The sequence below is a fragment of the Electrona antarctica genome (genome assembly GCF_951216825.1).
Source record: "Electrona antarctica genome assembly, chromosome: 22".
NCBI lineage: Eukaryota > Metazoa > Chordata > Actinopteri > Myctophiformes > Myctophidae > Electrona > Electrona antarctica.
In genome coordinates this window covers 33,323,041-33,349,177 of record NC_136805.1, presented here as the reverse complement: position 1 = coordinate 33,349,177, position 26,137 = coordinate 33,323,041, and the positions used below count along the sequence as shown (strand labels likewise).

The 26,137-nt window shown below is 41.6% G+C and overlaps 2 protein-coding genes across 2 annotated transcripts; one reads left to right on the top strand and one right to left on the bottom strand.

Moving 5' to 3' along the window:
- Positions 1-3,385, top strand: LOC306915658 (uncharacterized protein). The gene is made up of 5 exons (XM_079493135.1): positions 1-509; positions 907-1,229; positions 1,473-1,641; positions 2,125-2,205; positions 2,916-3,385. Exons 1-5 carry the CDS (start codon positions 474-476, stop codon positions 3,006-3,008), a joined length of 702 nt encoding a protein of 233 aa, XP_079349261.1. The 5' UTR covers positions 1-473; the 3' UTR covers positions 3,009-3,385.
- A 4,885-nt stretch (positions 3,386-8,270) lies between these two features.
- Positions 8,271-25,203, bottom strand: hid1b (HID1 domain containing b). The gene is made up of 19 exons (XM_079491844.1): positions 25,065-25,203; positions 24,015-24,164; positions 20,790-20,960; positions 18,496-18,615; positions 15,984-16,087; positions 15,754-15,870; positions 15,114-15,357; positions 14,225-14,281; positions 13,961-14,101; positions 12,829-12,919; positions 12,011-12,162; positions 11,770-11,848; positions 11,422-11,586; positions 10,957-11,184; positions 9,989-10,176; positions 9,816-9,896; positions 9,607-9,698; positions 9,333-9,491; positions 8,271-8,988 (listed from the first exon to the last, which is right to left on the bottom strand). The coding sequence occupies exons 1-19, from the start codon at positions 25,128-25,130 to the stop codon at positions 8,925-8,927; spliced, it is 2,469 nt and encodes an 822-aa protein (XP_079347970.1). The 5' UTR covers positions 25,131-25,203; the 3' UTR covers positions 8,271-8,924.
- Between the last annotated feature and the right edge of the window lie 934 nt (positions 25,204-26,137).

The window sequence follows — 26,137 nt, the reverse complement described above, 5'->3', positions numbered from 1 at the left end:
TCCTCAATTCATTTGTCCGTCACTCTCTCTAGGTCGTCCTCAGACTAGCCCTCCATCGTCGCCTCCAGTCATCCCGGTTCTCCATACATCCGGCCAGCTTGTTGCTGCTTTGCGCTCCTGCATCTTTCTTGAGTACATTTACATATGTTAGTATGGGACGTCCTCATGACCGGTGCCCATGTGTTGGTTCCCACAGCACCATTCTGCTGGCTGGGAGCTCTTGGTGCCTCTGGCAGTGTCCTGCAAGTCACTATAGTATCTAAAATAACAGATCTGCAAGTGCGTTTCGAGCTTGTAGATCTGATATTTTTGAATCAATTAAATTATCGATTCAATATTTCTTGCACTTCAATGTATGAAGGAAATTAGCTTAACTAATAACTTACAAATGTCTCCCACAGGATGCTGCAGCTGCCAGCTTCACCTGGACTTCTGCTCTGATCCAGGACCCCAACAACCCCCAGGCAACCAGGATGGTTCTGAAGAGGGCTTCGACCGAGCACCTTCAAGTATGTACATGGTGGAAAACTAGTACATGTATATGTATGAGGATTTTTGTTTCTCACTTTACTTGAGTGTGTCCATTTTTCAATAGCTTAATACTTCTGCTCCACTACACAGCCAGATATTGTACTTTTTTTACTCCACTACAATTATTTGAACATTTTAGTTACTACTTTGTAGATATGTATTATTTAAAAATGTAACCCTATTCTATACTTTGTATATTCAAACAATAGCCGATCTACAATCTTACAGTGAGTGTGAGCTTACTACCTATTTCGGGAAGTCTACATAACTACATCATTTTGTCTATAAGAAAATTCAAAGGACTTCAATTTCATGTAGTTACATTTATTGAAGGAAATTATCTCAAGTTACAATTGTCTATATTTCCTCACACAGGTCGCTCAAGACAACCGGACCTGGACGTGCAGCATTGTCGACGATCCCAAGAATCCCAGGGTTAAACTGAGGATGGTGCCAGTGACGGCCTCACAGGGACAAGTACCCCAACAGCCACAGGTGAGTTGGTTTCCGTGTTTGACAGACGATTCAGACACGGAAACTGACTCCCCTGTCTCTCCTCCCCCTAGGCAACTCACCACCACCAGGCCAACTCACCACCACCAGGCCAACTCACCACAACCTAGGCAACTCACCACCACCAGGCAGAGGGACACTGTGACCGTGGCCAAGAAGAAAGGAACTGGATCTGCTTTGTTCAAGTATGTATTCATCTTGGTCACTTGTTCTCATGGTTTTGTTTTTAATTTATACCTTTCTTTTTCTTGACCACAAATGTTGAAGAATGTTGTTTAGACATATAGATTCATTGTTTATCTGGAATCCTAGTTTCTTTGATGCATACATTGTTCTCTCTGCACTCTATTGATGTGACTATTTACCTTGTTGTTTATTTACTGGAGTTCATGCTTACTCTCCTTATTCCCATCTCACTCTTTTTGCAGGAGTATGCGACACGTCCTCCAACAGAAGATCTCTCAAAGCACGGCTGCCAATTTTAGGCCAAAATTGAAAGTCTGCGAAGGAACGAGAGGAAAACCTTGCCATGGTGAATGCGGCCAAGGAGTAGCCTGCCAAGGACAAAGGCCACCACCAGCCAAACACCACTTTCTGGTAAGTGCACCTTTACTACAGATACAGATCTATACAATAGAGAAATTAGACTAAGCTCACATTCAACAAACCTTTAACTATTTAAACCCTATGTTGCTGACTGGAGTTGGCTGTACTTTTTCCCTCTGTGAACTCTTTGCCAAAATTGGCGAATCTACAAGTTCCCAATGCGACTTTAGAATTTCTATTTTTGCCGAATCCTTGACCTATTGTTTTGTTTATGAATTTAGTTAATGTGGTTATGCTGCAAACAGAGACATGGGGGGGGGGAAGGAGTTTGTAATTGTGAAAAAGTTAAAAACAGTGTTGCCTGTTGAATTTAAGTGATTGACCATGGATATGAACAATATCACTGGTAAGTGTACACACATATTATGGTACTATGTGTGTACACTAACCTCCAATTAAAACTATTACGTTTATTTAGTTTAATTTATGAAGGAAATCAGCTTGAGTTACAAATCACTGCATTTTCTCCAACAGATTGATTTCGTCAAGTTCGTCAACAGCAGGGAGTCCAAGGTCATCAAAGCCATGGACACGGCTCCAAACCGCAAGAGGAAGGTGAGTTGGCAAAACGTTCATATTGTAAGTTGCTAGTTACACTGTACACAAATTATGTATTCCAACAATGTGTAAATCAGAAAATGTTCTCGAAAATTGAATTGCGAAATATTATTGTGGCCAAGACTTCTTAGGGTCTTAGTATGAAGTAGTAGTAGTATGAGTGCTCTGTGGGCAGAATAGCAGCTCTTGAGGGACGGACTGAGCCGTAGCGATGTTAGTATAGTAGTATCACCAATGTCAATCTTAATCTGCCTTGTGGCCGAACTAGGTGTCTTATTTATGTCTTTACGTCTTATTTATCTCGTTGCTTCCTGTTGTCGTGGCAACAATTATCCTTATTGTAATTTAATTTCATTAAGGAGGGAGCTTACCGACGTATAAACAGTGTGATGGCCATATCACATGATTAGTATCATAGTTGTGTATCAAGTCTTATGTACAATATGATATTGGTAAGCTCCCTCCTTGATGAAATTAAAATAAATAGGATACAATATGGTAATACAATGTTGAGTTGTAGTTGAATAAATTAATAATTATTTTGAACATTTTGTGACTTTTTATATTGTTTGAATACGTATCTTTAGGTATGGTGAGACATAACTTACTCTATGCTTTATTCCTGTGGTTTTAATTGGCAAGGTATTGTAGTTGAGAAAGGCTGGACAATGGACATGATACTAACACTGTAACACATGTTTCCTCAGGGACCTGCACAGGGACCATCGTCTGCCTGCAGCAGTAACAAGAGACTTCGACCCTACCAACGAATCACCGCTCTCCAGCATCATTGGCGTTGATGGACAGTAACTAAGGACGTTTACTCGTGTACTGGAGTACATTTTGATTATTTAGTTTTGTTTGCCAGCACTTGACTTTCACTCCACTACATTTCAAGAAATCTTGTACTTTTGATCTGCTATTTTCACTATTTCTGAAAATGTGTTTATTTTTATTTTCTTTATATATTTGAGAAATGTTCTATATTTACTGTAAATAAATACAGCAATGCATTTTGGTAATTTATAATTTGTACTTACTGGTACGTGAGTAATTATTTATTTCAGTACACAGGTTAGATATTTCGTTTAAGTTCTTATCAGACACCACTACGAGATGGGTCCTAGTCCTTTGAATAGTATTATTTTACAGTAATGCTTTCATCTTTTGTTTTCAATAAACTTCAACAGTATAGGCATGTTATTTTGTAAAAATATGTATTTTGTTTGTAAATGGTAGCCTACTTATTTTGCACATTAGGTATTATTACATATTTTGTTTGATGAAATCTAACTGTAAATAATAGTGTTATACGGTATTGTGTTGTGTATATAGTGTTACATTGATTTTATTTCTTACATAGCAGTTTGAAATTGTTTGCTTAGCTTGTGTAATAATTAATAAATAATGCAATTTATATGATGATCATATATCAAGCTTCATCTCTTTATTTTCTTCTCTTTGGTTTTACTGTGAAATATAATATTAATATGTAAAGTTGCTCTTTCCAGTAACTGAAGATTGGCCATATCAAGTGTAGAAAAATGTCTACACTGAAATACACAGTAGGTTATCAACCATGAAATCAACAAATGAATACACATCAATAGCCCGAACGTGACAGGTACAAAGGGCAGATTTATCACATTATTGTATGTCATTATTTTAGTTTAGAGCGTTTTGAGAGTAATTATATACATATATTCCCCCTTTAAAACACACCATAACCGTTTTATTTCCATTCTATGTTCCACATTAAAAAAATATATGTTTTGGTCACTAGATGGCAATGTGAGACTTCTGGCTCTGTAGCTACTGGTATATGCCTCTCCTTTCTTCTACACTCACTGAAAATCTCAAGATGACTGGATGCACTCTTTTTGTTTTACTTTGTCTAAATGCTTAGGGTTGAACATTTTTACGTATTGCTCCACCAAGACAACCAATGAGTTCATTTGGAATCGTCTTCCCTAAATAAGTAAATGAGTTTGGTTAAACTTGGCAACAAGTTCTACCTCTTTTAGAAAATTGCCATTATATTGCCTGTTGAGGGTGTCCACTGATCCTCTTAAAGGGGAATACCACTCAATTTCAACATTGAACTATGTCATTAATATACCTAAGAGTTGTGTGGAAGTGTAAATAATAAACTGGAGGTCTAGAACTTGGGGTCATGTGATCAGTGACATCACAGATATGTACTCTTTGAATTGCAAAGTACATCTTTGACATGATCTGGGCTTGTTTCATGCAACTTCTATAATATTGCCCCAATATTGCTCCAGTCCTCTGTGCTCCACTTCCAGGACCTGTGTGTAAGAACAGCTTTCCGCAAAAGCAACACGTACACTGCATCAGTCTGCTTTGAGTAGGCTATGTCAATCCATTTGTAACTTTCCATTTAAATCGGACTTGGGGAATTCAAAGTCTCCATTTACCTGAGCAGGACCCCTGGAAACCAAGTCCATTGTGTGTGACATTTTTGATGGCCACTGAGCAGGGTCAATTGGTGGGAGACAGTAGAGTAGAATTCCCAGAACCAGAAGATGTTAGGTGGTCTACATCAGCAGTTTCCATTGGAGCTGTAGAGGGTAAATTAGTTGCATTCATTTTCCAGCACAGATTAACACACAAATAGGAAACCTTTCCAAATGTACAGTACAATGTACCCATTAAGACCTGAGAGTGAGACCAGATTCTACAAAATGTGTCCTAAAGCATGACAGTTTTCTGAAAAACCTGTTTATACCGGTATGTCAGTGGTTCTCAAAAAATTTTATGTCAAGGAGCCGCAGACCCACAAAATATGTTGTTCCAGGGACCCCCCAGAAGCAAAGATATGAGTTAAAAACGTTTGCTGTGAAAGAATATATATTCAAAAATGTGAACAATCTTTCAAAAATAGCAGATATGAGCTTGTATATGTGCCATTTCTCAATAGATAAAGTTTAAAATAAAGGTTAAAGTGGTTAAAAGCTAAGGTGACAGATGGGTTACAGGTCTTAATGGGTTAATTAATTGTGAACTATAAAGGTTAAAGTAATACATTTGTATAACCTAAACTAATTCCTACATCGGTTATAAACAAAGACATTTATTTACCATGGCAACATAGTCATGGACAGACAGTTATGATGATATTCACAGACAGTGCCATAGGATGTATGCACAGGCGAACACCCTCGCACGCAAGTTCAGTAAGTGTTCAGAAGCAGTTAAAGGGATAGTTCAGATTTTTTTTTAACTTAAGCTGTATGAAATATTTGCCATTAATATAGTGGTTGCAACTGTATTCATTGATTGCCCGAGTCTGGCCATCATGACCACACACGGTCCAAAACTGTGTTGCCTTTCCCCTGTCGCGCACCTGAGTGCCATCACCCACTGACAGGTAATAAGTGTAACCATGACAACCAACCACCCTCTGACTGATTGGCATTACGTCATCATTTAGGATGAGGCCCGGATTGGACAGTCTGGCAATTCTGGCAGATGCCAGAAGGGCTGGTCAGTTCATGGGGCCCTGGCTGAGTAATAAAGTAATAAAAATCACACCCGTGTGAACTGAGTGGTGTAAGGTATTATATAGCCTGATCAGCTCTGACGTAATGAAATCAGCTCTGACGTAATGAAATCACACCCGGGTGAACTGGGTGACCGTAGCAACCATGCTCATTTTTTCTGCACAGACTAACAAAGCCAGTTGTAGGAGTGGTTTACACCACTCAAAAAAAGAAATAGTAGTGTTTTTGAGCCGGCTTTGGGCCGGTGAAGACCACAAATGCCAGGGCCGACTTTCTGTGCCAGTCTGTGCCTGGCAGGTTTTCAACCTTTTTCACATCAAGGTCCATTATATATTCAGCATTTGAGCCACCACGGACCACCATTTGATGAGATTTTAGCCTCTCAGACCCAAAACTAAAAAATATTTTGTTATTGTTGAATAAGACTTTGTCCACATTTCCATTGTTTTGATATTGATGTGGTACCGTAGGAGACAACAGGCAAACATTGAACAAAATAACAATTATTCTACATTCTCTAATTGTGTAGACTTTGTAAATTAAGTAGGCATAATGCAATAATTTAACTCTTGAGAGTGTCCCCAGACCACTGGTTGAAAACCACTGATTAATTTAAATAATCAATTTAAAAATATATTACTTTTCCATTGGCAATGGCAACAAACAATTAGACAGTTAACTTACCTCACCTGCATCATCATCGTCATCCTCTATATCCATTGCAGACCAGGAGTTGCAGTGACACTGAATCCACCTGTGGCTACATCTAGACTGTAACTGCTGTGTGGGACAATACAGATATAATATCCATAAATAGAGCGTGGAACATGCAGAGTAGATAAGATAAATCATACTAGGAAGTACAAGAAGACAACAGTAAATTGATTGTGATTAATGTATGGGTTTTACTTATGTGATATTGCATAAGCTCCAGCCAAATAGCCTACTACAGGTTTCACACACAACTATTCAAAGAAAAGGCTGTGGGAATTTGATTTTGTATTTCCTTTTTTGCTTTCATCATCGTTTTGGTCACCAGTGCCCACCAAAAAACAAACAAACAGGATTGTTCCTTCCGTTATTGTGAGCAGAGAATAATGCTTTATACCCCCCCCAAATGTCCATGTCCACTGGTCCCAACTGAAACAGTTTTGCAGCATTATTTAACATTGATTGATTGAAGTATTTATTGACAGTTTGCAGAATTACAGTATATTTCAAGTACAACTCAATACAAAAACTGTTGTTTGGACGACACCATAAAACATTACACTTGTTTACAATAGGGCCCACCATTTTCAATTCATCAAAACATTTAGAGACATACGAATATACACTATAGACAAAAACAGGAAATCATCATAGGAGGTAAAAAATATATATACAGTGAGGGGGAAAAGGGGTGGGTGGGGGATTCAGATTTTACGGGGGCCAGTTTCAAATTGCAACCATCCGTAGGTGCCCTTTGAGAGCAGTTTTGAAGGAGTCAATGACTGTTGGTAGGGCGTTCCACATTTTGGTGGCATAGGAGCGAAATTAATTTAGTCCCTTGTTTGTGCCAAATCTGGGTTGCACGTGGTTTGTTGAACCCCCTCTGGTGTTGTGGGTGTGGACTTCGTTGACATTAAGGAAGTAGACAGGTACATGGGTATCTTGGTGGTGTATTGAATCTTGTGGACCAGACCCATTGCAAGATGCTGTACTCTGTCGTCAACCCTTAGCCATTCCAGCCTAGTGTCAAAGTGGGCAGGGGTGAGATGGGTTCGGGGAGTGAGGCCAAGTAGTAGTCTGACCAGTTTGTTTTGGGAAGTCAGAAAAGGGCAGGTTTTTGGGCCCGGCCAATCAGAAGAGGGCAGGTTTAGGGCCCGGCCAATCAGAAGAGGGCTGGTTTTGGGGCCCGGCCAATCAGAAGAGGGCAGGTTTTTGGGCCCGGACAATCAGAAAAGGGCAGGTTTTTGAGCCCGGCCAATCAGAAGAGGGCAGGTTTAGGTCCCGGCCAATCAGAAGAGGGCAGGTTTTTGGGCCCGGCCAATCAGAAGAGGGCAGGTTTAGGTCCCGGCCAATCAGAAGAGGCAGGTTTTTGGGCCCGGCCAATCAGAAGAGGGCAGGTTTAGGGCCCGGCCAATCAGAGGAGGGCAGGTTTAGGTCCCGGCCAATCAGAAAGTTGAAGGCTACTTCTGTTACTATGACAAAATTAACAACTGTTCCAAAGCCGCAGTAGAAAAAGGCATCTGTAGAAATGCAAGTGGCAACTTCTGGAGAGGAACACATCAGTACCACCTGCTGGCCAAGAATGGGATGGTAAAACATCACTAAGAGAGCAACCCAGCACTTCCCTAATCCATACAAATGCTATTTTTATCAGCATAATTATCTATCTCAGAATAAGAGGGTATATGTTCTCCATAGCCCCTTTCAGGACCCTTGGTTACCTTTTCTGTATTTGGGACGTCCCAAATACAGAAAAGGTTAATCACGCATTTCGTCAAAAAATGTATCACACATTTGCCCCAGTAACAAAATCCAAATCAGACTGTACTGTATATCATACTTCACAATCATTTATTGTATGCCTTCATATGTTACAAGACAATATTTCCTTCATTTTTTTCCTTTTTTCCCTCTGCCCATCTAAAATGCTATCAACATTTTTTATCTGACTGAATACAAAACCTTATTCACATATTCATCATGTTTGTGTGCTTTCATAGATCTCTGGTGGCAGTTCATTAGGAAAGGCCAGGGTTCCCTTATAGAAAAGATGCAAAGCCTTCTTAATTCTGCTGCCATGGCTGCTCTGACTGTCTGTTTCAAACAGTTGTCGGAGGCAAAGCACTCAAAGAAAGCTGTATGTAAACCTTATGCAACTTATGTGACAAGAAGTACTTATTGGCAAAAACTGTAAAAATATATTTTTAATAGATTTTATATTTTAACTTAGCATCTAAAGATTGTACAGTTCATTTGGCATTCCTTTGTTTTTACAGTACTCGTACAGTTTCATACAGTTCAGACAACAAACATTTGTTATTGTTGTCACTATTCTTCTGTCCGGTTCTGAACTCTGAGTGTTGGCAAAAAAGAGAGTCAATGCTTGTTTGATGGCAGATTGTGAAATCTTCCTCTGAATTCTTAATGCAGTCTTTGCTTCCCGTCAAGAAAGTAGATTTAGATCCCACGGGCGAGATTGGTCTAAATCCTCTGAATCTCAAAGAGTCTCACGTCAGTGTCATACCAGATTGGGGGATCCACGTTCCTATCACAACAAGAGTCAAAGAGAAAATAATGTCATTTAAAAAATAATAATATGCTTATTGCCATAACCCATTAACCCGATCAGATTAAAAAAATGTCTTTTGTCGTTAGTCGTCAGCAGATCTTTTGGCTAACACCAAAAGGGGTTCCCACCCAAAATGGGTTAAGACCTGAGACCAGATTCTACAAATGTTTTCTAAAAGTTTCCTGAAAAACCTATGTTTCTATATCAGTGGTCTCAAGCTATTTCATGTCAAGGATCCCAAAAAATAGTGACGACACAGGGAGATTTTCTTTATGTCATCTCTACACGTACCGCAACTGCTTCTTTACCAATATGCTTACCGTAGATAGATAACTCCCCACATGTAGGTACGGAACCACATGGCAGTGCCGTCATTGGACTGGTACTTCCTGATGAGGATGGGATGGGGGACTGGCAGGAGACCCACTAGTGTGCCGTGCTGAAGGAATTTCAGGATTTCAGACTCATCCGTTAAGCCCCTGAGAATGACACAGACCACGCTCCAATCAAAACATTCGACACGCCCGATCTAAGTATAATCTATTTTCCCTTTTGAAAGTTGAAATGCAAAGCTGTACAACATGAACATCTTACTTGTCTATGCAGATTTTCTCCACCTGAGGAACGAGAACTTGAAGCACCCGCATTATGGTCTGTAGAGGAAGCCTTGTCTTCCAGGACATTACCTGAAAACATGCAACACAGCACAGCAGAAAATTATGCAAGAAACCACTTAGAAAGAAATCTTGAAAATAAACACAGATGCAAAGATGGACAAAAATAAAATTAAAGGTTGGCCTTACCCAGTCCGGAGCAGCACTCCATTTTGCGGTTGACAGGCTTGGCAGTCGACTCCTTGGTTTTTCTGAATCTGTATGAAAAATCTGAACAGAAAAGCAGTTTGCCGTTAACAATTCAAACAAAACAAAATCCCACGTACAAGAAGAAGGAAAAAAAGAGATTCTCTGGCCTTCACCTCATCATCTCTGTCTATAATGGACTCTGTATCGCTGTCTCCTGTGAGGCCACTGCTGTCTCCTGTGATGCCACTGCTGTCTGCTGTGATGCCACTACTGTCCAAGGAGGTCTGTGGATTATCCTGCTGGACAGCAACCATGGTGCCATCTCCACACACCTGGGACTTCTCTGTCAGCTTGTCAATTCCTAAACGACAGTGTTCAAGGTGTTCACGAAGGTGGTTCTTATTTACAGTTGGAGGCCATCGATATTGTCCTTTTCTTTTTGCTGAGGTTTGCGTGATCTGCGCAAAAGGACAGTTAACCCATTTTGGGCGGGAACCCCTTTTGGTGTTTTAAACATTGTTATAATTTAGCTATTGAAAAATAGCAGATCTACAAGCTCATAGCGCGCCACCGAGTGGCGTGCTACGAGCTTGTAGGTCTGCTATTTTTGAAAAATCGTGAAAATATTTATTTCAGAAAACTGGAGGATTTAGAAGGATTTTTTTAAATTTTGAGGTCAGGCCTAAATGGGTCAAATGATAAGGGACAATATCGGTGGCACCCAACTGTATTGTCACATGCATACAGTTGCCACAATATTGCAGGCAGTTGAGGGGCGGCAGTGGCTCAGGGGTAGAGTGGCCGGTAGAACAGCTGGATGGGAAAACTGTGAGTTTCCCAATTCGATCCCGGGCTCCCCCAGAGTTAGTTTGCCTTGCATGGTTTCCTCCGCCATCGGTGTATGAATGTGTGTGTGAATGGGTGAATCTAATGCACAATCTATGTAAAGCGCTTTGGATAAAAGTGCTACATAAATGCATGATTTACCAGTTCAATTATTGTACTTGCAGCTTCCTTAATGTAGAAGAAACATTATAGATAGAATAAAATATGAAAGACAAACGACAATTCTACCAGTCAGTCAGATAGTAAAAAGAAGTTGCATAGTCTGACATGAGAGCAGAAAAAATATAATTCATACCTGGAGTGGCCTCAAGACTGGTTTTGAGTGTGCCTGGCTCAGTGGGCACAGCAGGTGTGGAACCCTCCGCGGATATATTTTCCGCAGAGGTGGTCCTGGATATGCTGGGTGCACCCCTTTTCTTCCTCTGTAAGGCCTTCTGAATGGACGCCTTGTCAGAGGGCAGGTTGGCCAACTGGTGGAAGAGGGTACGTTTGCGGATTATGGCATACACCAGGTTGCAGTTACCTGTAAGGGCACAAAATAGAAGTTATAGCAGATTAACAAAATGTATAATCCGGTCGAAGTCATATCCTGCAATATCTAATTGGTTCAAATTACAATAATTGTGAAAAGAATGACACATATAATGCATTGGATCCATATAGCCACTTACGTAAACCCACTTTTAATGAGCTTGCAGATCAGTAAATTCTGCCTATAAAGACGATTAAAAGTGTTTAAGTACACCATCTCTGTTCTCACCATCAAACTGATATTGGATAATGTTGTTGAAGACCTCAAGCAGGAAGAAGACCAGGTGGTGATTCTGGGAAGAGCTGAAGAGGAACCAGCTGGTAGAGAAGGCTTCCAGAAGGTGAAGAAGTTTGTTGGCTGCCACCATGGACAGACTCTTCAGATAAGGTGATACTGTTCACAAAATAGGAAGCCAAGCACATCCCAGCATGAAACAACGGCTGACGGTAACAGAATTGTCATTTAAACCTAGTTTGTCAGACTTCTCAGCCAATAATATCTATTATTGTATTACAGACACTGTAGCTTCCACATTCACTCAACAGGGGGCGATACAGTATTCGGCGTTTCACCCACCATTCACAATTATAGTGAGCAAGCAGTCAAAAAGGGGCTGCAGGCGCTGGTGTCCGCTTGTTATGATCTTGTGGAAGATCTAATGAAGAACAAAATGGAGCCAAAGGATGAGTCAACCTTTCAGTGGGATGGAATATGAATTCACAGACAAAGACAGTGAGTGAGTCGTGCCTTCAGTGGGATGAAATATTCATTCACAGAAGTCCCCCCCGAATGTCATGCGAGGGGGGGACTCACTCACCACGATGAGCAGGTCCGCGTGGGTGCCTGTGAACACAGGGATGTCCATCGGGACTCGGACGGTGTAAGGCTTGTTCAGGCGCACGCCAAAGTTCCTCTCCCCGCTCAGCAGCAGTAGTATGAACACACCGATGTGCATGAGACCAACACGAGCTACAGAAGGACACAAACACAAAGGCCTGCTGTAGTAGAATAACATAAACTCTAAATCAAATGATCAGAATCGGATCAGGAGCAAAAGAAAATTGATCAGAACATCCCTATTTGCAAACATACATTTTTACAACCGTCAAAAAACACACACCAATGCATGCGACAACTGGCAGTATCATAAAGACTAGGGGGCCCCCATTGGTTACTTTCTACAGACCAAGCCACTTTTTTGGCGAATTCAACTCCACCATCTTCCAGTCCCAAAAAGCAACAGTAAACGAATGCTATTGGCTGGAAGGGCAGTGAGGGTGGGTCAGTAGAAGCCCTAGAAGTAGGGTTGTCCCGATCCAATCATCCCTAGTATCAATATATCATGATATTAGACTGGATATTGTCTGTGATTTGGGATATTGTACTATTGTGATAGTGTTCATGTATCAAAATATAAATATCGGATTTGCAAAAATCGGTATCAGCAGACACTCAAAATGAAATGATCGGAATCGGATCAGGAACAAAAAATATTGATCGGGACATTCAGTCTCCACCATACAGAATTGTTCAAATGTAATTTTATAAAAAGAAAAAAATGGATTGTGGCTTTAAGAAACACAGAAGAGCACACACTCGGGTTCACACAACATACAGTAGTTTGTTATGACTCACATTGGTCTGTCCTGGCTTCGTTCAGGTAAAACAGGATTGGAACCAACATCTCCAACACGTCACTGCTCTTCAGCACAAAGAACAGGAATTTCTGAAACACACATTGTTCCATTTGGATTAAAAGTCCATAATGTGTACATAATAACCGCTTGGCATAATTTAAGCTTACACTTTTATTTTTTTCCTTTGTTTCACATGAAACAATTCCTTATTTTTTGCTTGTGCTCATCACCACATGGAGGAGAGAATAGCGATGATTAAATAGCTATTCACATTGCACTATAAAGATTGCATCAGGCCTCCTTGATCTAAAAACGGCCATATCAACTTTTCCAAATGTGAGGATCGCATTTGTGATGATGGACGTGAGTGTTTTTAGTGCAAAACAAATGCTTGCAATGGATTCAGAATCATGAAAAACCCCAGTTTTACCCGTCACATGCTACTTAAAGCAGAGTGGAATTTTGTACATTTTGCCTGCATAGGCTATAGGTTGTTAATGGTACACCAACTTTCAGCAGCTGTCCCAAAGTTTCCCAAGGGAGTTGGCTTGGAACAAATTCAGAGGTTATAGTAGACAGTAGACACCTTCATGAACACATTATGTGAAGAAAGCTATTGGCAAGCATTTATTTTGCAGATTGGACACAAATTTGGCTAACTTTCCCTAAGTCCAGATGGAACTGGGTTCGAGGAGAAAATGAGCATCATCCAAGCACAGCTGTTCCGCTCTTCCATCATGACTCATGAGTCACAGTAGTCTCACAAAAGAATAACACTATAATTAATGAAATGATGCATGAATTCTTGTCAGTAGTGAGCTGGATGTGACAAAGAATGACACATAAGCACTTGTTTTACAAGAAATGAGGGAGAAAGTGCCATACCCCTCAACACCATCCTAGAATCTAAATATGAGTCCTTCATATTTAGTTGTATAACAAATTGTGAAAATAGCCAATGAAAATCTACAAGCTCATATTGTGCCTCGACACATTGTGAGCTTGTAGATGTGTTTTTTTTTTAAATTAAAGAATTGCCCAAAATATGGACGCCAGGGTTAATGTGGTAAGTCTGAATCTTCTTGAATGACCACACTAAAGTTCAAAGTGAACCCGTCTTCAGTTCACACCTTGTTGAAGTCACAGAGTTTCCAGAAAAGAATGAGCATCTCTTGGTGGAAGTTGATCTTCTTGGTAGAATGGGGCAGGTACGTCTGCACCAGGGGGTTGTTCAGCAGCCTCCCTAGGCCTTTTAGGACAAAGCTAAAATCCTACAAACACAAACATCAGAGATGAAACTTGGTCTTTGTCATCTTATTATCTTACACTGTATGCTATATCTAATGGCACTTATTCAAACTTAAAGCTACTGTAATTGGTCAGCCATATCTTACCTCCTCTCTGTGTATCCTGGACAGGTAATTTACAAAAAGATTATCAGGTGCAGCAGGCTGTTAAAAAAGAGCAAAGACAGGAATTAAAATGTCAAAACGGAATGTGGTTTCAAGAGGTTTTATTTGTCACAGTACAAACAGCGAAATATTGGTGTGGCATCCTCTGCGGACCGCCAACAATAAAATAACAATATGACAACCAGATAATACTGGATATACAGTAGCAAAAATAAATAGTACAGGATATGAAAATAGAAGTAAAATCAGGGTCAGATCTTTATATAGTATATAGAGTATACTGAATATAGGGGAGGATACTTTTTTATCTTCTTCGCCTTTACTACTGTATGTGATCAGTACCGGCAGTACACAGCTCTTTACTACTTTATGTGATCAGTACCGGCAGTACACAGCTCTTTACTACTGTATGTGATCAGTACCGGCAGTACACAGCTCAGTGGCCTTGTGGTTAAGAGTGTCCGCCCTGAGACTGGGAGGTCGGGGTTCAATCGCCGGCCGGGTCATACCAAAGACTATAAAAATGGGACCCAATGCCTCTCTGCTTGGCACTCGGCATCAAGGGTTGGATTGGGGGTAAGCCCCTGGCTGCGGCACACTAGCGTCATGTTCCAGGGGTGCACTTACTTGTACATCACGCTATAGCCTCACGCTATACAGAAACAGGAGATATATGCTCCCGCCACTACGCTCACCGCGCGTCGCACCACGTTGTGAGCTTGTAGATCGGCTATATCCACTACTTCCTTTGTTCAAATATATGGAATTTCTTAGATTTGTCTATGAAGATAGTTTAGCTTTTTTGGGGGAATGTTTTTTTTTTAATGTTTTGAAATAATAATAATTCAAAACCAGAAACCTCATGGTTTACCTCCTCCTGGTCCTCCACTGTGGTAGAGGGAGAGGCCGAGGCAGCGGTCATGGCCTGCAGCGCCGCGCTGGCGGACGAGCTGCCGGCCTCCTGCTCCAGGGTGACGATGAGGATCTGGATGGCCTGCTCCACCAGCTGCTCCCGTTGGTCGGAGAACATCAGGTGGTTGTACGGGATGCCCAGGCCCACCGGGTCGTACGCACACACCACGTTGAGCAGCGACGTGAACAGAGGCAGGGCGTGTCTGGACGGTGGGGAGGTGAAAGGGACGAAAGAGAGGTCGAGGTTCGGTGTCCGACAACACATGCATGTATGCATGTGTTGTCGGAGAAGTAGGTCTCTCTCCAGCAGCACTGACACAGAAGTTATCACAGTTTCCACTTTCTACCTGCCGTCCTTGTTTTGGGTATGTCATTCATTTAAAAAATATAAAGAATTTAAAAGATTGTAGAATTTTCTTGTTTCAAAAAGTGTTCAAAAATGTTGGAACACATTTCTTCAAATATTTTCAAAATAGTGAAAACGTGTAACAATAACCCTGCTAATTCAGCTGTACAGAGGGCTTAAATGGTTAATGCACTTAAGTGCATTGTGTTATGAGGCAAACATGCGTGAGTGAGCGTGTGTGTGTGTGTGTTACCTGTTGTCCGAGGAACAGAAGAAGCTGACCCAGGGGTTGAGGGTCTTGCTGTCGGAGGAAGGGGGCAGGTACATGGCCTCCGAAAAACAGGTAAGAAGCAATTTCAGAAGCTCTGATCTGGAAACAGGAAAAAAAAACATCAGTCGGAGCTGTATGATGAAACAACAAGAACAGAAAGAAGGACAAGTGGAAAAGAAAGAAAATGAGTGTAGAAAAGGAGAGTCCTTTACCTGTGGAGGTCATGCAGGTAGTTGAATGGTGGCGCCTGCGCGAAGCCAACCCCAGCCTCCCAGATGTACTCACAGCTGTCTAGGGACGCCATGTCCTCTGTGTCCTGTTGCAAAAGGTTTGTTTGATTGAAAATTGTATTCACAGTATGTAATTTCAAACGAAAGTACAATAGGTCAATACAAAAACTGCTACAAGGATTTTTTTTAAAAAAGCACTAATATTTGTCCTCAATGAGTGACTGATGCATTGTGGTACTTGCAGTCAAATGTAAGTAGTAAGTGTTTTTGCTACTGGGGAAGGAGGGCAAATGGGTACACAGTAATATAATGTAGTATGTACATTACAGGGACCCTTAAGCGCGAATCTTTACACCCAAATTTAAATGAACACCCTAGATTTTGTACTGTGTACAGTACAGTACAGTACAGTACAGTACAGTACAGTACAGTACAGTACAGTACAGTACAGTACAGTACAGTACAGTACAGTACAGTACAGTACAGTACAGGTTTCATCATTCACAATGGTTGGCAGCCGCACTAATAATAGATGAGTATTCCTGAATTAAAGTGTCCAGTTGTCCACATACACACAGCCACACTGCAAAAATAGAATACACACTGACACTACACAGTCAGTAACATCTGAAGGTTAACTGCAGCGAGAGTAAAAATCTAACCAAACGTAACATTTGTTCACTCTTAGACTCAAATTAACACCGAGGACTGTGCCATAAACCGAGGCAGTGTTAACACTTACTCCTACCATGTGATTCAATGAGTGGATTATGTTGACAATCTCCACGTACGGTATGACACCTCAGCAGAGATAACTACAGCTATTTGAATACACTCGACATGGTGCTGCTGTAGCTCTGACAGTAAAAGGGCACTGTGCCATCGACTTGCACATAAAAGGGCCCTATCTGAAACAAGAACCCCAAAAGGAGTTCCTGTTCTGAAGGGTAAAAACACCAAAAGGGGTTCCCGTCCTGAATACGCATTCAAGGAGGCCCAGAGAATTCACAGCATGCATCCATTAACTCTGTGTGTGTGTGTGTGTGCTTGTGCGTGTGCGTGTGCGTGTGTGTGTGTGTGTGTGTGTGTGTGTATGTACCATGGGGACAAATAACAGCCCCTGGCCATTTTCCAGCCTCTATGACTCAGTTTCACACATGCTCCATTAAGTGTGACATTTTTGTTCCTACGGTGACTGTGAGTGCCGGGCGGGCGGTGGCAGTTAGAGGCAGCTAGAACCCTAGCTGTTGGGGCAGCCGTTTGTTTTCTCTCACACTACACATCCACAGGTGTTTGCTTAGTGCGGATAAGACGCGTCCACCCTCCTGTCCTCAGCCCAGTTGACAAACATGGCCGTGGGCCACTCCTGTGCCTTGCACAGTAGGAGACTCAGTGGAGTCACTCATTAACTGTGGCCGACGGCTCAAGACGTTGTGTGTGAAGGAGGACCACTCTACCATAATGCCTGCTCTACATTAACACAACACATTGAGCATATTGACATTGACATAGCTTAGAGGCTAAACCAATGTACACACACGCATGCTGTCTTCTGTGTAACAACACCGTTTTTAGATCAATCGAAGCAATGAACAAAAACAATTCTAAAAGCCTGCTTGCTACCCCCACCCATCTGTGCCGAACCAACATACCTGTAATACTGCCATCAAGAGCCCTAGCTGTGCTCTGGGAATGAAAGTGGAAGAAATAAAAGAAACCCCTGCCAGCATTGGTAGGGATTCCTCCAGGGAGCATATTTCATTTGATACCACAGGGGGTTTTCAGCTTCACCCAAGGAGGGGGGAGAAGTTAAGGGACACTTTGTCGATTTTACCTAGTAGTTTAATGCATAGCCATGCATGCATCACATGGAGGTCTTAGAACCACCATCAGCAGGGACTGACTCTCCCCATTCTGTCTAACCGCCTTTGAGCACTCCTCCTGGGCTCCCATGTGCCCCACTCTTCTTTAGCCTTGATGTCTATGCCAGCCTAATAGTGGTGCTTGAAAGGTCATGGGGTCAACACATTCAGTATAGGGGCCACCATTTGGGAAGCGCAGAGCAAATGTCATGGCGATCCAGACAGTAATTTGAGAACGAACAACATTATATCCTAAAGCCCAAACCAAAAATGTTTTTTAAGGTAAACCACACCAATACAACTCATTGAGTTGCAAGGAGTTGCATTGGTGTGGTTGACCTTAAAAAACGTTTTATCCCGACCCAACCCTTTGGTGTGGTTTGGGCTTTAGAGCCCAACGGCTAGCGTAGCGGAACTAAATATGTCATGCCCCAGCTTATAATCAAATATCATCATCATCATACCGTCCCAATTCATCAAAACTCAATACTTAATATTGAGCTTGGCTCCCTACCCTACCCCACTGCCCGTCTCACCCAATCACAAGCCATGGCGCTCCTTCCAGCCCCTCCCACCCGGGGGCGAAAAGCTAGGTTGAATTTGAGAGTCTGCCATAGGAAAAGTGCACTCACTGCGCTGCCCTTCCTGTGGCTCTGGACGGTGAAGTCTGGACAGAAGAGGAGGTCCGCTATGGCCAGTAGGAGGGACTCGGCCAGGGGCCGCGCTCCGTCGTCGTCACTTTCATCCAAACACTGAAACACAACAGGTTAAAATAGTTAAAGGTTTTTAAACACATAAGACAGCATTCTTTATTTTATTACCCAAGCAATCAAGCATTTTTTTTTATCAGTTTGTAACGACAGTATTTGAGAAACTTCCTGCAGAGCCATTACACAACACACCAAAGTCAAAGTCAAAGTCGTACGATTTGTCACACACGTTACCGCAGTGAAATTTGTTCTCCGCATTTGACCCATCTCTTGGAGCGGTGAGCCACAGCCAAGGAGCGGTGAGCCGCAGCGTGCGCCGCGCTCGGGAATCATTTGACCATCATAACAACCCAACGCTGGCACACAATTCCATAACATTAACCACCCTTATTTTGGGCATGTCATTATATTATAGAAGAGGGTATGCGCGTGACATCATCATCTTACCCGGAATGCGGAAAACCTACCGAAAGGCAAGAAAATATATACTTTCTGGCCTTGACATCCCATATACAATCAAAGGTCTTATCTGGTTGCATTGAACAACGTTAAACTCGATTTGCCACTCACTTTAAGCATGTCCAATACCCTCTATATGCCTACTGTAGGTGAAAATGATCACAATGATCAAGTGCATTTTTGAGTGGCCATTTTTTACATGCGACACCATTGCCCAATGAGGTATAACCCCTTTGCTCATTCCCAAATACAGCTCTGTAATTTACCTCACTCGCACTTTAATTAGGGGTTATTTAATACGTCCCTAATTCAACCACTGGCCAGGAGGAGTGAGAGACACAATATGGGCAGTGTTCAGAGCACCGTGGTCCCCTGTAGACTAGGTAACAGGAGACCCATGTGGCCAAATACACTGCGAAATCCTGTGTCTCAATGTAACCCTGAAAGAATGGACCTTACACATTCAGTTAAATTAATATTCAGGATTTTACAGATTATGTGCCGGGGGGGGGGGGGGGGGGGGGGGAGAGATTGAGATCTCTGCATTGGTCTCAATTTTACACCCATAGCTTTCAAAGTGTGAGAACATTTTGAGATGCCCAGACAACACAGCCACTTCCTACCGATTCACAACTGAGGCTCTCAAATGGCACGGACCCTTAGATCATCAAACTGCTGAAACAGGTGCCGACAGAGAACTACGTTGTCGACAGACAGAGGATGAATAGAATGTATCTGCTGCTTTCAGGTCGTCAATAGAAGGTAACACAACTAGTAGCAACATAATTAGGTGTAAATGCTACAATTCATTTTAATAGTCGTCTGATAATTAACCACTTAAGCCCTATTTCTCATCTTCTCTTGCTCATGCGGGCCCTTTGTCTAAGACAAATTTCTTCCTCAGGAGACTAATAATAAAGAACCTTGAACCTTGATTTGCCATGTGATGGTGTCTCAGTGAAAATATGCGACACACTGAGCTTGTATATTGACCATATTTTATCTATAATGACATTGCAAAGGGTTGAAGGTGGTTAACTCGATCAAACAAATACCACTTGCAACAAATACCCTAAGTCTGTGATGTGCAGCAGAAATATGTCATGTCATGTGGGAAAACACAAGCCTCATCTTATTTTGCAGGAGACGCTCCAAATGTCAATATGATACAATAAGCCTGACTACAAGAAGAAACAGTTCTACCAATTTAAAGTAAATGAATAAAGAATGGATGTGGTTTTTGAGATAAGAACTTAAAAAACAGGTGCCATTTGTTTACTAGCAACATCAATAAAAGAAAATACTGACAGCAGCTGAGCACGCACACAAATACAGTTTGTTTTCGTATTTTAACCAATCCTATGTGACCTAGTATAGTGTCTAGTCATCAATTAATTTAATATTATTGCCGTGAGTAATGAAATCTGGTATAATTGCTCACATAAAAGTAAATCAATTATTTTCACGTCCCTTCAGCTGCAGGGAACAGAAGGCCACATACTGTACTGGGGGAAGCGAGTCAATCGTTAATGGACCCTTGCGAGTCAATTGATTTTGCTATGTTCTTGGTTTGACTGATCCATTACACTTCTGTCCTGACGGTCAAATCATTGCTCACCCCCGGGGCCGCGGATGTTAGAACTTTGCACGGGCGGGTATTAGCACCTGTGCATTCCGTATTGTTCCAATAAAAAGCCTTTTTTTTCCTGGGGATTCCTTTTATTATGACAGTCACGTTTCAGGGCTGGTCTTCTTACCCCAGATCTACCAGCCCCGGGAACACTGGACCAGAAGAAGCCTCTCCAGTCTGCGTCCTCAAAGATGTACGGCAGGACGCGCGTGAGGAGCCGTGTGCAGTTCAGGATGATCTCCTTCTCCTTCTCCGAAGGAATTCCAGACTCTGCTCCCTGGACCAACTTTTCTACTGCCTTGGAACGGAGAATTGATTGATTGATTGATTGATTGAAGAATGTATTAACAGTTTGCAGAATTACAGTACATTTCAAGCACAAACTCAATACAAAGGCTGTTAACTGTGAGTGGACGACCCAATTAAGCATTACACTCGTTTCCAATAGGGTCCACCATGTTCAAATCATCAAAACATTTAGAGACGTACAAATAGACACTTCTATAGACAGAACAGGAACAACAGTTAGCAACACGATAGGCAGTAAACAATGGAGCGAGCACTGAAAGAAAGAAGCAGGGGGATGTCACTGTTTGAATGATTTCATCTAGTTACTAGATTCTGGTAGTTCATGTAATTACATAACGTGTTGAAGGAAGAGGTAACCTGATCATTGGGTTCGCTCTGTCAGCTGTATATGACTCAAGCTTGTAATACAATGTGCCATTCTGTGTTTAAATCACATTTAAAACTGCCCAAATATGTTCTGAGACGTTCACATACGGCTATTTGGTTGTATTTGAACACTTTTGGAGAAGTGAATTTAACATTTTTGATTGATTTTAATGTGTGGAGTCTTTGGTATCAATACATTTGAAAAAGTCTTGTCTTGCACCGTCTGTAATAATGTAGCGTACTGTAAACATACATAATATAACATAGCGTGCATTTATATTCACTTTTGTTATGCATTTAATGCTGTATTATACTTGGTAGCATTCTTCCAAATATTCTTTTCACTATAGGCTATATAGTGGGTACGCGCGTGACATCATCATCATACCCAGAAGTTATGCGCGAACGCCTACTGAGTGGCAAAAAACTACTTTCAAACTACAGCCAAACAGAAAAGTCCTATCTGGTTGCATTAAACGACGTTAAACAACATTAAACTGACTTTATGCATTTATGATGAATTGAAAATGGAGGACCCTGATGTAAACAAGTCTTTTTTCTGGTTTTATCCTGGTCTTTGGTCTTTTTGTGTGTGCTTTGAACAAAAAGTAATAGTAATAAAAAAGTGTAACTCAGCCTTTTCTCACATTACCAAATGTAATTGATTGATTGATTTATTAACAGTTTGCAGCATGGGTACATTTCACATGAAAGCACAACTCAATACAAAGAATGTTACTGTGGACGACACACTGATAAAGCATTACGCTTTAACCAGACGAGCAAGGTATAAAAAGAAAAAAAGAAAGAAAGAAATACAAGGAACACTGTCAGGAACACTGACAAATTATACTCTGGGAAATGCCCAGGTTAAAAAACTTGAATGTAAAAATGTAGGGTATGTCCGTGACCGTGACATCCCATACATCCAAGAACACAGAAAGTCCTATCTGATTGTATTAAACAATGTTAAACTCACTTTGACACTCATTTTATGCATGCTCATAGCCGCATACCCTCTATTCAGGTATGAAGCTGTGGGCCGTATACAATTCGTCCCAGGGCCGCATTTGGCCCATGGGCCGCACTTAAGGTGGCCTTACACTAGCCAATTTTTTTCAATCTGAAATCTGATAGCACCACACACTACAGGATAATCGGAGCGGGGCAGAGCAAATATCAAACATTCTTTATGTTGATCGGGCCGATCCCGATCTCGCTTTGATCGGTCGGGCACCCCGAGCGTCAAAAATGCCCGATTATCGGCTAGTGTAAGGCCACCTTTAGAACACCCCTGCTCTATACTGCAAAGCAAAGTTCTTTGTTTACCCAGGGAAGTGGACTAAGCTCGAGATGCTTGTTTACAGCTACACCCTGCTCATAGAACATTTCATGGTAGGGGTTCAATGCCTTGCTCAAGGGCACTTCAGCGGTGGTCATTTTAACGTGCCGGTCCGGGGATTCGAACTGGCGACCTTCCGGTATCAAGACCGCTCTGCAAACCGTTCGGCCACCGCTGCTTACTTCTTGATCCCACAGTGTGTAGAAACTCAGCCACCATACTGCATAGTCAAATCCTCCTGTTAATTTATCCATTTTTGCGGGGCACTAGCTCCTCCCTCCAATGCTTCAGTGGATTTTGAAATTACGTCATATCATATGGCAGCCAAGTCTATGGACTTGTAATGTTTGTTTAGAGCACAAAATGACGATGTGATACGTCATGTGGCCAATAAATACATCTTGTAAATTATTTCGTTTTATACATAACACACTGCATTCATGTCTCCTAACGCCAGGGCTCCACCGGACGTGTTGCGTCTCCGTTGCGTGCGTCAAAAAACGCACCGGTTCAACTTTAATGCATGCGTTAATGTCACACAACGCGGGCAGTGGAGCCACCCTTCATTGATTAAAAAGGGAACATTCCCTGGCGGTGACGGAGACGCGACGCTGACGCGCCCGGTGGAGCCCCGGTGTAAGTTAACATGACGTCATGTGGCAGCCACAGTGGGCGACCCCTCACTTCACACAAGTGTGAATTTGAACTATGAGCGTGCACAACTGTAACATAATGAACCCTTACAGGTCCACTTGGTTACATTTGTACACACCATGTATGGCATTTTACCCTGTGTATATAGTCAAGACCCTGTGGTGTGGGAACAACAAACAACTGCATTCCTGGCTGTTGCCCAGACTGTATCCAAGGCTAGACAACAGCTAGTACAGTTGTGCTAATCTAAACCTTTTCAGGACGTGACCCCCACCCAAAATATGATAATTTGAACCGGGGACCCCCCAACCTGACAAGCACTTGGAATGTAGGGAGTTGAGGCGTAACATTTTGTTTTTGTCTCTATATTATTTGACAAGTTGGCCAATGTTTGACCAGTTTTTATAGTATAGTTTGTTGATGCAATAATGGTATTTTTTTCATGTTGAAGTATTTCAAAAGGTATTCAAAGTCCTTAAATTGTCACTTTGCTGTCATCTGGGGACCCCCACAAAATCAGGTGGGGACCCTCTGTGCGCCGCGACCCACATGTTGAGAACCACTGCACTAGTAAGACTATTGGGTGAACGGAGGCACATGCCATGCAAATCCGATATCTTCCTGCACTTTACTGGCAAACAAGTCTCCCACTGTAGAGAATTCCTTCAATGAGTATTATACCTTATAGCAGAGGGTTGCCAGATTTGAGGGAGATTCCTCTCTGACGGCTCGTATCTCGACTCCGGGCACGAGGGCAAAAACGTCGTGGACCGTGGTGGAGGTGTCGGCCCAGAACTGGTCCCAGAAGGCATTGTCTGTGGCTTCCACAGGCTGGGTATACAATAAATGGGACAAGACAAAAAAAAGGGTGAGAAGTTCAGTCACGGGGGAGAGACTCGGAGTAGAGTCGCTGCTTCTTTGCTTGGAAAGGATCCAGCTTAGGTGGGAGGGCTGTCTTACTGAGACAACATGTAGTCCAGGAAGGAAGTGAGACCAGTGTCTGTGACATGATGAACACTGCTAAAAATCTAAAATATCTAAAACATATATTACACACATAAAGAGTGTTCTAAATCTTCTAAACGTCATTAACATATTATTTTTTTTGCAAAAAGGGTGAAGTGTCCCTTTAACCAGACTTTATATAACAATATCTGAAAATGTAATAAACTCGATCCAAAACAAAGAAATCTCAGGCCTGCATCTAGAATTACTGAGTTTTTTTTTCAGCATCATGGTCCACCTTAAATGCACCTGCATGGCTGCTCGTGAACATACGTTTGTGTTTGTAAACATCATTTAACTAAGTGTACATTCAGCATAATACATTGGCTATACTTTCATATCATACTGTTTCAACAGCAGCTGTAAAAAGGTCAAGGAAGGACATGGTTCGACTATAGGACGATTCTACGTGTCAGCTCAGCTCCAAATAATGGCAAAGAGAATCCCCCTATCAACAAACATAATAATGTACAGAAAAAAGGCATCATAACCAGTAAACAATTCAGAATACAAATAGCCTAATACCTCTAAACTCAAGCTCCGTTCAAATTCAACCTTGTTTAGTTCATCCTACTATCGCGTCATCCATCCAGGCTGCAATTTAAAAGGCTACCATCTGGCACTCGAACTTTAATAAATAAGACAAGACTGACCATGAACACACGATCTAAAAAGCGTCCAATATTTTTGGACGTGCGTGTTTGTATATAAATATTAACAACAAACCTGTGTCTTGGTTGTGAGTTGGATTACTGCTTTTCTGAAGTTGAGTTTGGAGTCTCCGTTTCCCATTCTCCTCCGTGTGTGTGTGTGTGTGTGTGTGTGTGATGATGACTGTGATCAGTGCGTCTCATCCATCCACCCCTAGAGTATATCCACCCCCCCGCCAAGGTAGCAGTGTTGCCAGATTTTGCCACAGATATAAGCGAACAGGTCTTTGAACAAGCCCAAAAGAAGCACACAAATGAGCAAGTTAAATCAGCTATTTGAAAATAATTTCCAAATAATAATAATAATAATAATAATAATAATAATAATAATAATAATAATAATAATAATAATAATAATAATAATAAATAATAATAAAACATTTTAACATAAATCTGGCATGGGGTGGGTCCTTATACATTATGAAAAAGAATGCAGTGAAAAAACTTTAATATAGGGAAACAGCAACGTTTTGGCCTATATATGCGGCCTTCATCAGGCTATCTTTCTTTCCAAAGATGGATGGGGGGGTCAAATCTTAGAGTATATATGAAGGGTCAAATCAACTAATCAAATGATTCCAGAGCACGGCATGGCTGCAGCTCACTGCTCTTTGGCTGTGGCTCACCGAGAGATGGGTCAAATGCGGAGAACAAATTTCACTGCGGTATTAAACGTGTGTGACAAATCGTACAAATTTGATTTAAATATTTACAAGCAACCAGGATTGACTAAAGGAGCACTACAATCCTGTTGGATGGAAGACGAGTGAAGTTTAGAGATGTAGTATGTACATTGTACAGATGTGTTTACATCCAAGTCTGCGATCCCACCCTAGACCCAAAATTGCATTTTAAAACAAAATGCTAGACTCCAGTCCAGACAGATCGAGGATTATATTAATACTGACTGAATGAATGAATGTACTTGTCTAGCCAGGTGATTTCTGATTTATGTCTCTTCAACAGGGACACCTCTGGGCAAGGCATATTTTGTACCAGCAAGCAACTTTGGAGAAAAACAAGCCCCAAAATCGCTTATAACAAGCAGACATGGCAACAGTGCACAGTGGTCTGAGAGTTCAGGTCTCA

Bases quoted from the DNA above. Each gene is read 5' to 3' on its own strand.
- LOC306915658 (XM_079493135.1), top strand. From the start codon at position 474: ATGGTTCTGAAGAGGGCTTCGACCGAGCACCTTCAA. The intron at 1,642-2,124 runs GTAAGTGCACCT...TTTCTCCAACAG, and splicing joins CAGCCAAACACCACTTTCTG to ATTGATTTCGTCAAGTTCGT. The intron at 2,206-2,915 runs GTGAGTTGGCAA...ATGTTTCCTCAG, and splicing joins CTCCAAACCGCAAGAGGAAG to GGACCTGCACAGGGACCATC.
- hid1b (XM_079491844.1), bottom strand. From the start codon at position 25,130: ATGGGAAACGGAGACTCCAAACTCAACTTCAGAAAAGCAGTAATCCAA. The intron at 9,897-9,988 runs GTGAAGGCCAGA...TTTTCTGTTCAG, and splicing joins TTATAGACAGAGATGATGAG to ATTTTTCATACAGATTCAGA. The intron at 8,989-9,332 runs GTAAGCATATTG...TTGTTGTGATAG, and splicing joins TGGGGAGTTATCTATCTACG to GAACGTGGATCCCCCAATCT.